The following is a 19,374-nucleotide window of genomic DNA, read 5'->3' on the forward strand; positions in this document are numbered from 1 at the left end:
TACAATCCTGAATAGCCTTTAAAGTTACTTTCAGAGAGCAGAAATACCCAGAATTCATTAGGAAACCAGCACTTCATAAAGCTGCAGCTCTGTCTGTACCCCTCCACGTCCCCATCTAGCAGACACACTGCGGGGATGGCTGATGCTGCCTCACACTCTGCCACCTCAGAAGAACAAGGTGCCTTCTTCCAAACTAGTTAGATGACAGGCACCATTCAACCCAATTCAATTAAAATATCACAAAGTTGCATGTTGATTAAAATTAGATACTTCAATGAAGTTTAATGCGCTGGTGGGGTTTTTTTATAAATTTATGTCAGATCAAACAACTACAATTAAACCCAAACGGGTATATGTGTACATACATACATAAAGCCAGTTTAAATAAATACAAAATTTTGAATATATCATTAAGCATCAATTTATATGTACAGAAGGCTATAGCTTGGCCCTCTGGGATCCTAACATTCTCTTTTATTAACCTTTTTGCCACACGAGGACTCTATTTAATATGCAAGTAGTAATATATGAATCTGTAAATAATATCAATATTTAATTTTCTATAAAGTATTTATAAATTACATCAAGTCAGGACAACCTTGGGCAGACATGGCATATCACCGAAGTAAGCAACACAGATTTTAAAAATAATCCCCATTTATTTCAGAAACAGTACATTTAAGAAATACTTGACCTGTGCAGCCACAGACTCCATAAATAGTTTTGTGGATAGTAAATTATCCACAAAATAAGTTAATACTAAATAATTAGTATTGTGCAACCAAACCCACAACACCCACAGGTTTCAAAGTGCTTAGCAAGACAATAGAAGATTATGGTTCCCATTTTACAATGGGAACAGCTGAAACAGAAAACTCAGGTGGCTTGTCTGAGGTTTTGCTTGAAACTCAGTGTCTCGAATGTGGAAAAAGGCCTGAGAATCCTGACTCTCAAACCAGTCTTGAGCCACAGATGACTTCACTGTGACTAAATTTATAAACTTAAATTTACTTTAAATATAGAAACTGAGTCCAAAAAGCCACTTGAACAAAGATTTCTTATTGATATGAGATATGGTCATTACTTCAGCAATCTGTAGATCTGTAAGACCAGATACAGATATCACAAATTCACTCATGGGAAAAGACTCCCCTAATAAAAGACAGATGAAAGAAGACTGTGGCATGGAGAAAGCTAAACCCTGGGATCCACTGGAATCATCAAATCTGAACTTGTGGCAGGGCAACACTCCAGGGAAACTCCCAAAATGCCAAGCAGCATTTCTGAGTTTCAGGAGTTTCTGCAGAGACCCCTGCACTTGCAAACACTTCCCTCATGCTGGATTGTGGGGACCCCAGCTGCGAAAAGGCTCCTGAGCCACTTCCCTACCAGGAGCTGGCAGGGCCATGGCAAGCAGGGGCTGTTGGAGAACCCTTGCTCTACAGCTGAACTTGTCAGCCTGGGGTCATGGTAGTGCACAGCCAGGGGACTTGCACAGAAAGACACTTCATGCGGTCTTCATTTCTGCAATATGGCTATTCTTATGATTACTGCTCAACTTTGTGTGTTCTACACTGCAGCAAAGCACCACACTGCTGAACACCAAGTAGAAACAGCACTTGTTATCCACTGTGTGTAGACATACTGTGTCAAGAGGACTGGGATTTCACAGAAAGATATTCCTACAGGCAGAGAGAAGAATGAAGATTGACCTCTTTTGGCACAGATACCTCCCCCAGGTGGCTGCAGGGACTGCCATTAGGGCGGGCATGTACTCTGCCTTTGGAGAACATACAGCTGCGTGTACTCAACAGTGCACAGCTGCTTCAATCAACTTCCACTGTTTGTGAAACCAATGGTGTTGGCACAGCACCTGATCACACGCTTCGTACAAGGAAAAGCAACGCACAGGTTAGCGGGCAGAAGAGAACAACGGCACACACAGCGTAGGATATGGGATCTTCTTTCTCTTATGTCATCCAGTCATATTCACATTGCAAAGATCTGTGCAGTTCCCACAGATGAGAAGTGTGGAACTTCAGGTGAGGTCACATGGCTCATTTGGTGTCATGCTGATCTCTTGGTTTTTTCTGTGAGATGGGCACTTGCAGTTTTGCTGAGGTAGCAGATACAGAGGTCTTCCCTTTATTCCCTTAAGAAAAGCAAAAGTGAAGGAAAAGAGGATAGGCAGACAGAAATGCTGGAGTTTCTTATAAAAGATACAAACACACTTGAAGTAAAATACATTTCTGAAATACTCCACTGGGACAGACAGGACGAGAGCCTCCAAGAGCAAACTTCACCATCTCAGAATCACCCTGAAGACAATTACAGGTTTATTGTGGCAAAGCAGTTAATCAGAGAGAAATGAATTTTCATAAATAAATAGCCAGGCACCTGGCTCTGCAGGGCCCTGGACATTATGTAGAATGGACATTTTTCTCATTGTCATCCTGGAGCAGGTCAAGGCAGCAGAACTCCAGGTGCTGAGCACACAGCACTGACAGTAGAGAACACAGCACTGCTATGTCAAGGCATTTGTAGAACTTAAGTGCAGAAAATGTTCATCAGAGGACAAATGTACCCACTCCTCCTGTTGTTCTGCCACTTTTTCTGCCAAACATTTTACCAGGACAGGATCTACTTTGGAGTCAATCTTGTTGGCGAACCAGTGTCCATAATTCAGAAGCCATCTTAATTCTCCAGCCCCATAGATGCAGACACTGCGAAGGTGGGTACCAGTGCATGGAGGATACAAATAGTCTTCCAGATAATTCCATTTCACCAGACGAGTTTTGCTTTGTAAGTCTGTTACATCCTGGGATGACCTTGGAACTTCCCCAGGGACCCCGGGGACACGAACAAGAGTGGCCCAGAAATGTTCATCTGGAGAGTATGTGTCCCTTGACCACTCAAAAAAATCTTTTGCAAGTGAGCTTTCAAGGGTATATTGAATAAATTCTCGGCTTAAAACAAAATAGGCACTGCCTACAAATATCTCAATATCATGAGGTGGCGGATTCTTGGAAATGTTGGTTTTAACAGGCATCTGCATGTACTCATAAGGCACTTTCATAAGCTCATAGTGATAAGTAAATCGTTCTCTTTTGCTGCTGCTTGGCTTTGAAGTTTCCAGCATGTTTCCTCCACCGAGTTTCTTCAGTTCAGCAACCAACTCAAAATTTGATCTCAAAGGGAAATCTTGGCCACACAAATTGATAGCATACTTCCAAGGAACTGGAGACTCTATCAAATCAGACAAACAATTGAAATCTGCTTGCAGACGTGAAATATGTGCATAGTCCACTGTCTCCAATTTTGATGCAATGAAAATATTTGGGAAACATTTAGCTAGATTGTTCAAAGCAGATTTGAAACTCTTTGCTGCTTTTTGGTCATAATGGATGCAGTAAATGTTTTGATGACTGTACAATGAATGTATGAGCCTTTCTACCATTGCAGCATCTTTGTGAACAACCAAAGAATAGGCAATTGGAAAACTCTCCTCCTCTGGAGAAACAAGTTTTAGCTGGTATTTCCTAAGTGAACGATACACATGACAGTCACTTGTCATTGCTACAACATCTTCATCAGTTAAATCAACTATTTCTTTTCTTCTTATCTCTAAACTCTTGCCAATTTCATGAGGATCTTGTTCATATATAGACGAACAATTAATTTCATACTGGAACTCATTTCTAGGGTATGAGTATCTGTTTCTAACATAAGAAGAAGTGCTCAAGAAGTGCTCAACTAAGTAAATGCCTTTAGAGGGAAAAAGGTGTCTTTCGACATGGAGGAGCTTCAGCAGTGCAATCAGCCACCCAGTAACACACAGAATCAAGATCTTCCTTTGTGAGGGACATTTGTAGGACCACTTACGTCTCTTCATTCTACAAGATAAAAGAGACATGGTGTTATTTTAAATCAGAAATCATCAGAGACCATTCCAACCTCTAAGATAGATACGTGCACACCAGTCTGCCTACAACATAAACACCACCTTATTAGGAAGGGCACTGGTAATCTCTACTTTCTTACTAATCATAATTTTAAAATTTCATTCCCCTGAATTAGCTGAGTGAAGGCAATAAACCAGACGATTTCCAGTCAAATAAGAGTATCAGAACAAGACTCCCACTGTTTTTTTTTCCAAACCTTTTTAAAATTTCTAATGAGCTACTGAAGTACAGCAACCTCTGGACTGGCAAAAGCATTACTGTCATCCACATGAGTAGGAAGGATTATTTATTTTTCTGAGTAACTACAAAACATTCAATGGGAGCAGCACAGTAATGTCTAGTAAGTCTGCAAAGAATGAGTTTCTAGTGTTAGATATTACTATTGTTTTTTAAAAAGGCATGAAATAGAAAGTTTTAGAATTCAAACACTGCGTTCTCATTATCACTAACACTGGAGCTGGCTCATAAAGACATCCAGGAAATTAATTTCCTTCCTGTTCTGTGCCAACAGGATCTGAAAAGCCCAAAGTCCTTTCTCTCTTCAGATTTCTTCTGGGAAATACTTCTAACTTGCCCTGAAGACAGAGGTGGATGAAGACATAGCACTTTCATCCACTGGTGTGAACATATAAGGAATGTACCCTTCTGAAGGCAGAAGGGGTAGTAGTAAGCAATAGCTCATCCATCCTGCTCTCTGTCAAGTGACATAACCTCGGACGTGACCACAAAAATACATGTGGCCCCTTTTTTATACAGCATGTTATTTAATAACATTCCTGTGTAGCACATCAACAACTGAGGTATTACCACAACAAAATCTAAATACAGAGATCTTCTTTCATATAGCTTTGCTTTACTGGCTGAGGGTAATCAGCATTCTTACTATCCCTGAATTAAAATTGGACCAGAACCACATACAAGTGCAGCAGTAAACTTAGCTCTACTTAGCTTAAACCAAGCTCTTCTTTGTCTTGAAATTGAACAGCTCCTGGTATTTTCTTTTGAGTAGAAGCTGTTTCAGAGTGCTTCCAGAGCCAATAAAATGGTGGGGCCAGCAGATGTGGCTCAGATGCCTGCACATCTCACATACGCATGTAAAATCAAGTACTGAGATGTGCATTCAAATATACTGCAAGACTAACTTGGGCATCTTTAGCATTCCCTTAAATGTCAAGTCTTGCAAGCTGTAGCTACATTTAAATTGAAGCGTGTCAAGGCAGAGCTTTTTCATTTGTCTGTTCTCCCTTGCCTTTGCCTTTCTGTGTGCATCTTTGCCCTCAATATTTCTATTCTAGGGCAACAAGAAAGAAGGAAATGTTATCTCCTTGTTTCACCTGGAGGTTGCCAGGTGCAGACTAGGGTAAGCCAATACATACCTATTTCGTAGAAACCAAAGCTGAGCAACTCTCTGCAGGTTTTAGAAACAATCTTCAGGTATGCTAACAAAGAAAGAGAAAAAACAGATCTTACGGAATCATAGAATAGTTTGAATTGGAAGGGACCTTAAAAATAATCTCATTCCAAAATCCCTGCTATGAGCAGGAAACCTTCCACCAGGCCTTGAAAAATTCCAGGGATGGGGAATCCACAATTTCTCTGGGCAACTTGTTGCAGTGCCTCATCATCCTCAGAATGAAGTGAGGCATTCATATCCCTATGAAGCCAAAAATCCCATGTTCCCTCATAGCAAGTAGGTGCTTTCCTTCATCTCTTCTTCAAATTAATCCTAGCCCAATGTCTAATCTGGGTTTCCCCTTTATGTATCTGTGTTCCCGGAGAAAAATCACTTTTAAAAGCTGCTCCTAACCAAATGCAGGTTTTCAGCCATATGAAAAAAGCCCTGTAGGGGGGAAGACAGATAACCTGCCCTGGTATTTCTTTGGAGGGAGAAGACTTCTGTGGTGTGGCCTTTCTGTGAAGCCCACCCCATGCCTCTGCTCATTGTCTCCCTGGCTACCAAGGACAACACCTACCACCCCTGGTTGAAAAGGGATTGCTTAAACCAAGGAGTGAATCTTCTCTTACTCTCTCCTTCAAAAAGGCAAAAGAAAAAGGAGGAGAAAAAACCAACACTTTCCAAAGTTCTCCCAAACCTCTCTATCTGTGTCAGCTCTGGCCAGCTTCTACCCAGTGCCAAACATTCTGTTGCTATGAAACCAAACAAAGCCATAGAATGTTAGAATGTCCTGAGTTGGAAGGGGCCCACAGAATCACTGAACTACAACTCCTGGCCCAGCACAGGATACCCCAAGAGTCATACCATGTGCCTGAGAGCATGGTCCACCTCAGAGGGAACTGAACTCTGTCAGGCTGGTGCTGTTTCCCATTCCCTGGGGGGCTTCTTCCAGTGCCCAGCCACACTCTGAATGAAGACCCTTTTCCTTACACTTAAACCTCCCACACAACTGCAGACTGTTCCCTTGGGTCCTGCCACTGTTCATCACAGAGAAGAGATCAGTGCTTGTCCATACACTTCCCCTCACAAGGAAGTTGTAGGTCACTATGAAGTCTCCTCTCAGTGTCCTCCAGGCTGAACAGACCAAGTGACCTCAGTCTCTCCACATACAGCTTCCCCTCAAGGCCCTTCAGCATCCTCGTGGTCCTCCTTCGGACACTCCCCAATAGCTTCATGTCTCTCTTATTCTGCACCTCCCAGAACTGTCCCCAGCACTCGAGGTGAGGCTGCCCCAGTGCAGAGCAGAGCAGGACAATCCCTTCCCTTGCCTGGCTGGTGATGCTGTGCCTGATGTCCCCCAGGACACAGGTGGCCCTCCTGGCTGCCAGGGCACTGCTGACTCATGTTCAACTTGCCACAGACCAGGACCTGCTGGTCTGCTTCCACAGGGCTGCTCTTCCAACCAGTCTGTCCATACATCCAGGCTTGCCCTGCCCCAGGAGCAGAATCCAGCACCTGTTTTTGTTAAACTTCACATGATTCGTGATTGTCCAGCCCACTAATTAGTTGAGATCTCTCCTCAGGGTGTCCCTGCTTTCAACAGCTCCTCCCAATTTAGTGTCCCAGTCTATAGCTTTGAGTTTATCTTGAGTTCTATATCCAAGACATTAGTGAAGACGTTGAAGAGCACTGGCCCTAAGGAGCAGCCTTGTGGAACCCCACTGGTGACAGGTCACCAGCCTGATGCCACCCCATTCACTGTAACACTTTGTGTCTGACCTGTCAGCCAGCTGTTGACCCATCACGACCTATCCAGAAGGATCCTGTGAGAGACAGGATCAGAAGATTTACTGAAACCCGAAAAGATCACATCACATCACATCACATCATCAACTAGATGAGCTACCTTGTAATAAAAAAGAATTAGTTTGTCAAGCAGGACCTTCCCCTCGTGAAGCCACGCAGGCTATGACCAATGACTGCATTTTCCTTCAGAAGTTTTTGAATAACTCCCAGAGTAATCTTCTCCAAATTTAACCAGGCACTGGAGTGAGACTGACAGTACTGTAGTTAGCAGGGTCATCCCTCTTGCTCTAAAGGAATTATTCCTCATATCCAACCTGAACCTGCCATGGTGCAGCTCAAGGCCATTTCTTATCCTGTTGCTGGTTGCCTGGGAGTAGAGGTTGACCCTCACCTTGCTACAACCTTCTTTCAGGTAGTTGTAGAGAGCAGTAAGGTCCCCTCTAAGCCTCCTTTTCTCCAGGCTAAAAAAACTCAGCTGCCTCAGTCACTCCTCATATGACCCTTCATCACCTTTGTTTCCCTTCTAAATCATTTATCAGTATAAAGTTAATTTCAGCAACTGGGATTTCTTGATGAACAGTGTGAGACCGGAGAATTAAATCTCTTGGGACAAAAAGGCTATCATAAACCTCATCAGGTTTTGACTCAGCTGCAAAACTTTATATTTTACCACATGCAGACTTAAAGCCCTACTCAGAGGTGTGGTGTACCCACAATCCTCTCCAGAGGAGCACAGAACGCATGAACATGGCAGATGAGAACAGCAACCTATTGCTGACCAAAGCACCTATCTTGGGTAGAACTGACCAGATGCTAACTCTGATTATCTTGCTCACAAAAACCTTTTCCTCAGGTGATGCCATGCACTACACAGGCAAGATTCCATCTTTTGTATCAAGATTTTATTTTTATATTATGAGCTTGGCTTTGACATCTTGCTTTGTTCTGTAGAATGTGTTACTTGTCTTTTCTACATGTGAGAAGATTCCTGAGGCACATTTGCTTGTAGCAGGACCTGAGGAGGGCAAGAGCCCCAGGTCTTCACCCAGTCTAAGACTTCTGTTGAGATGCTCCCCAGGTTATACAACCCTTTAATGAACCTGGGCTCCCAGGGAAATCCTCTTCTCCTGCCTCTGCACCACTTTATTAATAAACTTTCCAGATTTTACCCTCTCCATGTTGGCCAAAAATAAACACATGCACTTGTATCTGATTAACAGACCCATTATCAATTTATTATGTCAAAAAATCTGCATTTCCCTTATCACTAGCACTGTAATGCAGAACACAAAAAATAATTTTATTAAAGTCTGGGAATTGTCTCTCCACAGCTGCTGCTCACATTCAGTCAGAGAAGATGGATGAAGGTAAAGCATCTATCCCTCGAGACCAACTACAGCTCAGTGTCACAAAGATAATGTCCTGAACTGCAAGGACTGCTGTGTCAAATGTTTCTGAATTCATAAAGCCATCATGCCCACTGCTCAGGATTCAATCCCAAAATTAATATGGGTGATGTTGACAGGAAAGGGAAGAAATCCTCTCTCCAGTTCCCCAGGCTTCACATGGGAGGACTCTGACTTCAGGAGTGTGGTAACTGGGAAGTGGCCCAGCTAAAAGCTTCCAGTCATGAACCTCAGGCATTAATTGCAACTCTTCTGACTGACAGCAAGGCTCTAAGTGTGTCTTCTGTGATACTGAAGTTTAAAAATGTTAGGCAAGAATAAGGTGTGCTGCTAACATCAGATGTAATGTAGCTGGAAAACCCTGAACATGCTGTTCTCTGAACCATGTGAACAACTGAATGATTTTGCATTCCACTAGCACTCCTAAAAACTGCACATCGCCTCAATTCAATGTATGTCTTAGAAACTCAACAGAAGTATTTCCTGTTTCAGGATTTTCTGTTTGAACTGAATTGAGCTCTAAAAGAAATTCAGTTATGAATGAGAAAAAATACTGCAGAGGGCAACAATCCATATTTTGGCTTGTTTTACAGATTAGAGTATTTTCACCAAAATTAGGATAGATTAGAAAAATGTTTGCTTCTTCATTTGTATATTTTAATAACTAAAAAAAATTCTGTAAAAATTTGTAAAAGGAGAAGTGGGACTTCTGGCCTCCAAGGCCTAAGAAGGAGTGATCATCTGCCTACCTGAAAAACTGTTCTGCTGTTTCACCTGAGTGCTGTGTAATTTTTTCTGCATTCTGATCTTAAATATTCTGTCTAAGGCCACTGTGCACTATCATATATCAGGTATCAAGGTTATTTCAAGATTGAAGTTTATGACTCCTATGTTATTTAATTTTATAGTTCCATAATATTATATCTAAGATGCTATCTAAGATAATATCTAAGATGTTGTGGAAACAATACCAACCAGTGTAAGCAAGCTTTAAATTGTTTTTTGAGTGTGCCCACCAGAATTTTCTCTGTATTTGCCAAATCAGTGAAAAGTGAACTTAGCTAACTTTGCATCTTCTCAGTGCTATGCAAAGAAATTGTTGTGGGCCAGCTGGAGAACTGCATATCTAGGTAGCACTGGATGCCTCACACCAGTCCACATCTTTTCCCTGGAGGGAAGCAGACCACACATACAGAAAGTGGCACAAAGTCTTATCTACCTCCTTGTAAACACACAGCCCTTAAAAAAAAAAAATATAGGAACTGCTGTTGCTTTTAATTGGAAGAAGAGCACAGCGATCAGGTGAAACTGTACATTATGAGATGTGGTGGTCCAAATTGAACCACCACTTGTGAGCACATACATTAATTCATTGGGAATAACATTTTTTACAAAATATACCTCCATTCCTTCAGGATAAAATCAAGTTTAAACAATCACTCCTACTGAGAAAACTGTATCACCACAAAGAACCTGGCAGGCTTTGGGCTCACACTTGTCTCTGAAGACAAGTTTTCACTTTAGTAAGATTCTAATAATATACATATGGATACTTGGTTCCTGTGAGAGACCAGGGCTTCTCACACTATTATTTTTGTTTTTTCCACAAACCAATGTACCCAGACTCTCAGTCTGTGCAACTTTGTGATGCCAATGTCATTCTTGCACAGGAGGAGTATACAGCTCCCTTCACCCTGAGCAGGAACAAATTACCTACTCTCACATTCCTCTTGCTCGGCATGGCAAGTCTCCCCTGCCATCCACACAGTGCAGAGGTGTTCCCAGTTTGTCCAGTTTGTATTCAGAGCATACTGAATTAACAGCTGCTGAGCTACCTTGTTTAAGAAAATACAGAATTTTTCAACTCCCTAGCATTCCATTCCCTTTCCTCATCGTCTTTTCTGATATAGCCTGTGCTGCATTTAACTCATGTGCTTCAGTGATTAAAAGTAAAAGCTTCCAGGTGGATCTACATTGCCCACAGGCTCCCTGGATGTTGCCTGCAGGTTGGAGACATTATGAATCATCCATCATCACTCCATCCTGTGAGGTCCATCACAGGAAGCACATAGCCTTGTGGAGCTAAGGTATCAGATGTACCTCCAGGTAGAAGAATAAAACTCCTGCTTTGAAGGCTGGGTTTTGCTCAGGGGAAAAAAAAAGAGATGTCTGCTCAAAGAGAGCTGACAACACAGAGAGGGAAAGACATTCCTTTGGTGTTGGAAGCAACTGGCTTAGCAGCAGGCATGCAGGCAGGACTACCTGAGGAAGTCTGTAACCCGCCTGCAACAACCAACGCATCACAACTTTCCTGAGGAACACAAGTATGTATCAATGTCCACTGGCCCTCCTGCTCTGCCCCGCCCTCTGCCAGTCCTTCCTGAAGGACCTGCTCAGCAGGCAAGCAAAAGTCCAATCTCAACCTCCAGCTACACACAGCTACAGAAAACAAAAGCCAGGATCTCTCCTAATGCATATCATTATCAAATTTATAATACTTCTTTTGTACTTAAGCAATACCAATCAAAGAGGCCTGTGACTCTTCTACAGATGCCACAAATTGCTTTTGGTGTCATGCAAGACAACCAGCTGGCGGGAACCATCTCTTGTCTGTTGTCACATCTGCTTGGGACTGGTTTACCCAGAGCATAGACTGAAAAGACATGTTGACTGGAATAGAGATTCTTGGAAAGTTCAGGCTGCAAGCAGGCAGTGCTCTCTCCTCAGTGGATCTGAAATACACAGTGCTCGCTGTGAAAGCCATTGTGAGGCAGCCTGCTTCTGTGCTTGCCACAGAGCAAGAGTTAAGTGAAAAGGTCAATTTTGAGTGCAAGTCTGTGGAAGGAGATGAAAGAGGGAGAGCAGATGTAGGGGAACAGGAGTGCTTTTACCCCAACATGTGATTCTTTCTTGCATGAAGAAACCCTTCTGTGTACATAAAGCATGAATCAAGCCCCTTGCTGTCACCTAGGTTAAAAAAAATAAAAAAAATTAATAAAATAAAAAAATAAAAAGGGAATGAGTGCTGAGAAGAGCAGGAGCAGCAGAGGTTGGGAAATTACAAAAGAGGACAATGGCCAGAGAGATTGATAAGGGTAAGTACTTTCATGTAGGTAGCATTAACGACAACAACAAAAATCAGAGTAGCAGAACAAAGTGCTTTCTCTAACCCGTTACTCCCCCATCACTCAAAGGCGTCTGAGGTAAAAACGGTGTCTACACCTCTCCTTGGAAACCAGGTCATAGTGTATTTCAGCAGCCAACACCATTACTACATAAAGCAGGAACTATGGGAACAATTCCCTCTCTGCCAAGTAAAAACACTTCAGTAAAGTTCTCCCTGATAAAATATCTCTGTTTAAAGCACACCTGCTCACACAGCAATGGAAACTTGGTGGTTTGAACAAACAACTCTGTGCAAAAATTTAGTTAGCTCCTCCTGGTTTTCCCTCTGGTTTATACAAATGAAGTCTGGGTCTTGATAGGTCTATGGGAAAGACAGAGGAAATTATGTTCCTCGGAAACTAAGGAAGAGGAAAAGTAATCATGTGCTTTCCTAAGCTATTTATTTTACTTTTTTGTAAACTATCTGCCTGAATTAAACTTTTAACATTACTTAACTATTCAATGCAGCTAACTGGAAAAGTTAATTTATTAATGTGCTTTTTTTTTATTACCAGCTGCTAGCTGGTTATTTCCATTGCAAAATTATTTATTGATAGAGATCATGGGATTTCTGTAGGAAAATTGGCATTAAATCTCGATCAGTTATTCAGTTATTAATATTAATTATATTAACTGATATTAATATCAGTTATTATCAGTTGATTCTATCAAGTTTGTCTGGTTTTCTACCCACTTGCCCTGCACAGGAGACTCAGCCTGTGCCCCTCTAACACAGTCACACTTTAGCACCAGCTTCATTCTGCACATCTCACCCCCTTGTTTTGGCTCGCCCGTCTGACCTAAGATTACTTACGTTTTCTCTGAATGATGGACAACTAAAGAGCTAAGTAACTTTCAACTACTTAAACACTTAATTGCAAGATGTGGGAAAATATGTCATTACTTTCAAAGGTAATTAGATGATAAACCTGCCAATTTTAAGACCCTGAAGACTTAAGACAACAGTGTCCCAATGAAAAACAGTAAGAAACTACTACAGTTTATCATGGTGTGGTTTTTGCTTCTGGAAGTGGAAAGACGGGTTCTTGCCACACACCAGGGAAACACAGGTTCAGCAAAGATCTGGCAGTTAGGATATCACACTCTACTTTGTCTCAGTACTAATCATGAGGACTCTTTGTGGCACAGGATCTGTATTTCCTAGCAGAACTTCCTGTGCAGACAGTAGGTTGTTTTGCTTGTCTGTACAGCTCTCTCTATGCTCTTTAGAGCATACATTTCCCATAGCGGGGAAACTATCCCCATAGTTTCAGTAAAATACCTTACATCAATTTCAGCATATTTTTGAACTAGACATACCTTAAGGTAAAGAAAGTCAATGTCTCAGCTCTTAGGCCAGGAAAAGAGGGAAGCAACTTCTGCAGGGTCATATAAGCAGCACAAGAGAGAACATGGTTCCTCTGCAACCCTAAATAATCTGAATTGCTCCATAGTAACTTTTCATGAAAGCTCTTGCTGGAGGCCTGAAAAGTCTCTCAACAAATCACTTGGTACATCTCATACTACTATGTCATGGCAGTCAGAAGATTTGCAGCCTTCTTATAGCAAGAAAGTGATAAGAAGGCCCAGAGAGTCAGTCATGACAATTCCCAAGCCTGGCGGGTATACATTGAGAATTTAAATTCTCTGACTTTGTGACATGGGGTTATCTGTGCTTGGCAAGGACAGAGTGTACTATAAAGGCCGGAGTCAAGAAAACAAACAAACAAAATCCCACTAATAAACACATACTCCAACAAATAGAGTTTAGCCCCTTCTAATTTGTGACAATCCAGCTTTTTTCCACCTCATATGGGAGTTTAAAGCAACAGTACTACAGTGGAGAGAGGGTTAACCTTTAAACTATAGTATAACATAAAAAATTAGACCCAAAGGGACAGAATTTGTGTTCATTGGCAAGGAGAAGCACTGTAAAAGAGGGTGGAAATTTCCTGTTAGACAGGGAAGCAGGAGAAACTGCACCGCACTGCAGAAAAGCTCCCATTAACAACTCAAAATATTTCTCCATTTCGTTCACCCACCAAGCTGCCTGCAGACTCTTGTCTGCAAACCCCCACTGTAAATCAAGCTGTTTAAGTAATTTCTGCCCCCCAAAAACACAGCTTGTCACATCAGCAAGATCACATCAAAGAGAGCTGCAGACCTACCTCCTGGACTTTGCTGTGGTCTCTTCTCCTCTTTAGGATGCTCTGTCCCAGGACATCAATATGGTTACAGCCAGCTCGGTGGGCAAACAAAGTCCTAGTGTCTGCTCCATCCTGCCACTGCCAGCAGCCTCCATCAGTATCAGTGCTTCAAGTGCATATGAAGTCGGACATACAGAAGCGGTAGGGATGACATTATTTCTTGTACAAATTAAAAAAGAAAATTGTAAAATGTTAGCTCAAAAATAGTGAACATGGAGGCTTGGCATGGTAAGTCCCAGGGGTGGCTATGGCTGCAGTTCTGAACTAATAAGACTCTGCTTTTTAGCAGGTTGGTTGGGAAAGTTTTATTGTTATTATTAAGCTGTGGAAGGCATTATCTGTATAAGAAGCATATATTTTTGTTTACTCACATAGCATTTCTAAGCACCAAGAAGGCAGAGAGAAAGGAACACCATAAAAAGAACAGATCACATCAAGGCAACCTAATTTCCTTCCCTTGCAGCGTAAAGAGGACTGGGGGAGAGGCAGGAAAACACTAGGACACAAGGACTCTGTCAAAAGCCTCACCAAGTTTAAGATGCACACAATACTTCGGGTATCAGGACTCCAGGTCTCAGAGGCCTTGCTCCCTCCAAAAATAAAACACTAAGCCGAGGCCAGAAGTTTGGGCTACTGTAATGAGATCTGCAATCCTCATGATGCATCCCGAAATCCTCTTTAGATATGACAACAAGATATGACTTGCATTGCAAGTTCACCTATACATAAATACTTTGTATGGTATATGAAGTCTGCATGGCAAGAAATACATTTCTGGGCTATTATACCTAACCTTTCTGTGCGTAATGCTTAGAAAGAAATTTGAGGAACTAAACACTGTACTATTTGCATAAACCACAAACAACTATCATGGTATTTTCCCTCTAGGAAAGCACTGCAGCAGTATTCCTAAGGCATATGTAGCATTCTCTTCCTCTCTATCCACATTTTGACCAAAATACACACACCAGCTTCCTGTTCATCACCAGTCTCCCAGCTGATACAAAATTATAAACTGCACTTTCATGACTGAAGTAGGCTGAGTGTCATAAGTCCCAAAGAGGGCCCTTGGTGTCACAGATTCAAGGGATCCTGCAGTCCTGCCTTAGCTCATTGTCCCCAGCATTGCAAAATTATACAGAGATAACAGTATCCAGATTCCTTAATATGGAATATTAATACTTAATATTGGCACTCTCTGTTTGCATAAGATGCAATGTGGCAAGATAGCAGTTGAGTCAACTTTACCTCTTTTCAGTATGATGGGAGGGTACAGTGGCCAATTATATAATGTGTTATAAATTGATAAAAAAAGTAAGGAAATGGGACATTTTCTATGAGACAAAATCTCCCAGCACATGCAAAACTGGAAAAGGTCTGCAGATAGCTAAGAATCTTTTGAGTAAGATTTAGGATGCTGACTTTTCCCAGCCTGCAAATGCAGAAAGACCTCGCCCAGAAACAACAAAGCACCACAAAAACACACACAGGCCACTCCACAGTCAATCAAAAGGAAAAGGTCTTTGATTGGCAGCAGGGAGTCCTGAATAGGCCACAGGCTAGCCACTTGACCCAACAGACAAGCCACGCAGTAGTTAGATAACACAGCAGAGCCTGTTGCAGGAGGATGGGTGGGTCTCCGACAGGCTGGTATCTACCCCATTACTACCTTTACCTGGGTGTGGTGCAATCACATCTATCTCTCTTGTACTAAATGCAGAGTGACCTTTGCCTCACACTTGGTCACATCACATTACAAACCCTAGAGAAGCCTTCTTCATTTCTGAGTGTTTCAGGGAGACATCTGATAAGGCTTGACTTGTTGACAATTATGCAAAATGTATTCCCTTGCCGGATTCAGCACCCTGCTGTTTATGTTGCAGAAATGAGCTTTTTATGACTCATCTGGTACATTTCTTAGTTCCTTTATCAATATTTCTTGGAAGACCTCAAGAGCTGGAGTCACCATATGACTCCTGATGACTCTTTCTGTAGCTGTAACTGCTATGTAAATGCTTTAAGCTTAATTTCTCTGAACTTACCCGGACTACGTATTTCAGATACAGTCTCTTGCCTCTCAGCAAGGTATTTATAGGATAGTCACAGCCAGACTGTTGACTGACTGGAATAATTTGCATATATTGAGCCATAAAATAGCACGCATGGTACAGGTTATGAAGCACAAAACCTACAGAACCTGTTAAACAAGCAGTTTTCAGTGTGTTGACCCCTTTCTTGGAGGTCAGGATACCCCGTGTAATATCACACAGAGGTGGTGCCAACCCAAGCAACTGAAACCTGAATGTATTCCTTATCATCATTACTGCTTTTCAAAAAGTTATAATCCTTAGGAATTATTAATTTATATTTTACATATGTCAAAAAGCATTAGCCAGGTTTGTTGGTAATCTTTAAATGCCCTTACAGCTGGGCAGCATACACAAAAATACATGAGAACTGGGCCAAAACCTATCACTATCAGATTTATAAAACCAGAAAACACAGTTGCACAACTGTAGTAGCATTTCACTTCCCTTTCTATGACTATCTCAGAAAAGTTACATGCATGAAAGAACAATCACATCATATCCATGGAGCCCATCCAGCCCAGGATGTTGTGTCATAGTAGTCAAAAGCTGATGCTTGGAAACAGGAGAAAGAACAAGTACTCTTGAACACCTTCTCCACACGTCCTTTCCAGTTCCATTTCCTTACAGCTTAGAAGTTTTTCAAAGGCAGGTTACAAATGTCTTCTTCTTATGAAATTTTGAGTTCTTTCATCCAGTCATTTTTGGACGTTTTTAAGCTTTCTGACACACAGAAACTAGGGAGTGTGGGGGTGGGGGGCAACACGCTACAGCTCACTTGAGCATAGTGTAAAAACCCACTTTCTTATACTTGCTTTCAATCTTTTGCCTCCCAGTGTCACTTGACTGTTGTAATTCCCTGGATGAAAGAAGCAAGCAGCTCTTTCTTGTTAATCACTTCTATTTCAGTTGCAAGTTTATCTACCATATTCTACCCCTCAGCAGTTTCTCTCACAAGCAAGCAGATGTGAAAGGACTACTACTAAGGAAATTTATTTTTGCAAAAAGGCTACTATTAAGGAAACATGCCTATCTCAAAATGAAACAGGTTTGTTTATGGTTTAGATATTTGGAATGAGTTAGAGGATGTTCACTGGAGCAGATTCCCAGGTAGGACATAGGGGAGGCTCCCCGTAAGGTCTTCTATTTCTAAGTCTTAACTCTGGCACTAATAAATCTGTTCACCCAATAATCAGAGACAAGACGCTACCGTCTCTCTTCGATGAAACAAAGAAAAAAAGTTCTGACAGATTCTTGCTGTTGTTACTTTTTGTTTCCTCACAAGGAAAAAGAGCCTCTTTCTATACTAAAGAAATGATTAAGAGCACTTGGCAAATCTGAACACAGTTACATGAACGTTTTGAACAATATAGTGAGAAACGAAAGAATGCCAACATCACAGCAACTCTGATTCCTCTCACCAAACCTTACTCTAAGTTGGTGTAACTGTTGCTTCTGGAGAGAATCGTATGAGACTACAACATCTGGGCACACCGCCTACCAGCCGGGCTGCGGGCAGGTGTCCGCCCCGGCTCCGGACACGTGCACCCTGCTACCGAGACACAAAATCCCCCTGTAACTAACTTTCAAGACAAACGGCACCTTCTTACCTGAGCTCTCCCTCAGCGCTGGCACCGACCCTCCTCTTCTTCTTCTTCCTCCTCCTCCTCCTGCTCCGGCCACCTCCAGCGCCGCGCCCGGCCCGGCCCTCTCTCCCCCGCGCAGCACCGCCCCGCTGCGCTCCCGCGGAGTTACACAGTGCCGCCCTTTCCTCCTCCTCCTCCTCCTCCTCCTCCTCTCAAACTCCGCCGCCACGGCCGACAATCCCAATCTGCGCTTAGGGCGAAGCCTCCGGGAGAAGGACGGGAGCTGCTGCCACCGCAGCGCGCCGCTCCCCGAACTTAGGGTTTAGCTTCGCGGGCCGGGACCCCTCGCTGCCGCTGTCCCGGGATGTCCCCGCCGGCCGCGCACTCACCCGAGCGGATCGCGGCCGTCCCGGGCCGGCGCCCTGCTCGGCTCCAAGGGGCGCTCGTGTGTGCGCGGGGCGTGTGATGAGTGTGCGGCACAGCATTTTCCTCCATGACGTGGAGGAAAAAAGAAGGGCAGCCGCCCGCCCCGAAACCTGGCGGGCAGGAGGAGAAGGACGAGTGGGAGGTGACGGCGAGGTGCCCCGCCAGCACCTGGGAGCGGGAGGAACCCGCCGCCTCCACGCTGACCCTCCGGCGAACGCGACAACGACTTCCCCACGGCTGCACCTCGGGGGCGGAGCGGCCGAGGAGCTTCCCGAACACTACGGGCGGCTCGACCGGGCGGCAAGGCGGGGCTGGGGCTGGGGACGGGGACGAGCCCCGGGCTAGGCTCCTTGTGTTCTGGTCGGCTGTCCCGGGAGCGCACAGCCGTGAAGAGGGATGGGCTGCTGCGGTCCCGGGGCGGGCGGGCACGAGGCGCGGCGATAGCTGCAGCTCTGAACTCATAAGCTGCAGCCTGGCGTTAAGCCTCTGCTTTTTAGCAAGTTGGTTGGGGACATTTTACTATTTTTATTTAGCGGTGAAATAACCTGCCGCTGCACTGGAATACTGCAGCTCCCCAGCCACTTCCAGGCTAAGGCCGGTGTTTTAAGGTCAGGCCGAGCTGTTGGCTCTGCTCGCAGAGAGCCTGGGGCCCTGGTACACCAGCTCGGTGAGAAATGTGGAAGACGCCACCGCACCGGAGAGCATCTGTCTGCTGCTGTAGCACTGACCCTGCAGCTGAGCACCGCTGTGACAGCTCGGCTTAAGGCTGGTAATTGCATAAGCCACTGTGACCACGTTATATGTAACTGAGTGAGTTCTCACCACAGCAATGTGTAAGGGAAATCAAAAGGCCACAGATGCTGGAAAACTCACCTGTGGGTTACTCTGCTACAGCAGTATTGGTGTAAGTGGTAAAACCTCCTGCCACAGACAAAGACAAAGCCTTAGGAAAAACAAACAAACACCAGAACAAAAAAAAACCCCATATCCATAAATCAGAAAAACATACAGATATAAACATCACAAAAAAGTTCTTTGAATCCTGTTCCAAAGTCCCATTCCTTAGAAATGTTTTACCCCCTTCCTGTGTCATGTTTTTCTAGATATGGCCAGTAAATTAGCAGTTCAAATTTCAGATCACCTACATAATTTCCTACCCAACTAGTTAAATGACTACTGGTGATAATAATAAATATTGGGCCCAAGTCTCATGTAGGCAGTTGCTCATTCTATTGATTTAAACGGACTATTTTCCCCCAGTTTAGTATTAAGGTTTAAAGACCAGGAAAAAAGTCTTTGTGTTATCATGACAAAAAACTCAGCAACTGCAACT

At 43.3% G+C, this 19,374-nt stretch overlaps 1 protein-coding gene across 3 annotated transcripts; it reads right to left on the bottom strand.

The window, feature by feature from the left end:
* Positions 1–252: 252 nt before the first annotated feature.
* Positions 253–17,746, bottom strand: GCNT4 (glucosaminyl (N-acetyl) transferase 4). Of its 3 annotated transcripts, none has more exons than XM_014886930.2 (4): positions 17,640–17,746; positions 13,904–14,101; positions 5,339–5,401; positions 253–3,893 (listed from the first exon to the last, which is right to left on the bottom strand). In XM_014886930.2, the coding sequence occupies exon 4, from the start codon at positions 3,890–3,892 to the stop codon at positions 2,525–2,527; it is 1,368 nt and encodes a 455-aa protein (XP_014742416.1). In that variant the 5' UTR covers position 3,893; positions 5,339–5,401; positions 13,904–14,101; positions 17,640–17,746; the 3' UTR covers positions 253–2,524. The 3 variants fall into 3 exon arrangements, with proteins under 3 accessions (XP_014742416.1, XP_088012295.1, XP_088012294.1); XM_088156169.1 differs by lacking the exon at positions 17,640–17,746 and having other exon boundaries at positions 253–2,149; positions 2,587–3,893; positions 13,904–17,567; XM_088156168.1 differs by lacking the exon at positions 17,640–17,746 and adding an exon at positions 11,462–11,537 and having other exon boundaries at positions 13,904–17,563.
* Between the last annotated feature and the right edge of the window lie 1,628 nt (positions 17,747–19,374).

Source organism: Sturnus vulgaris, chromosome Z (genome assembly GCF_052056855.1).
Source record: "Sturnus vulgaris isolate bStuVul1 chromosome Z, bStuVul1.hap1, whole genome shotgun sequence".
Lineage (NCBI taxonomy): Eukaryota > Metazoa > Chordata > Aves > Passeriformes > Sturnidae > Sturnus > Sturnus vulgaris.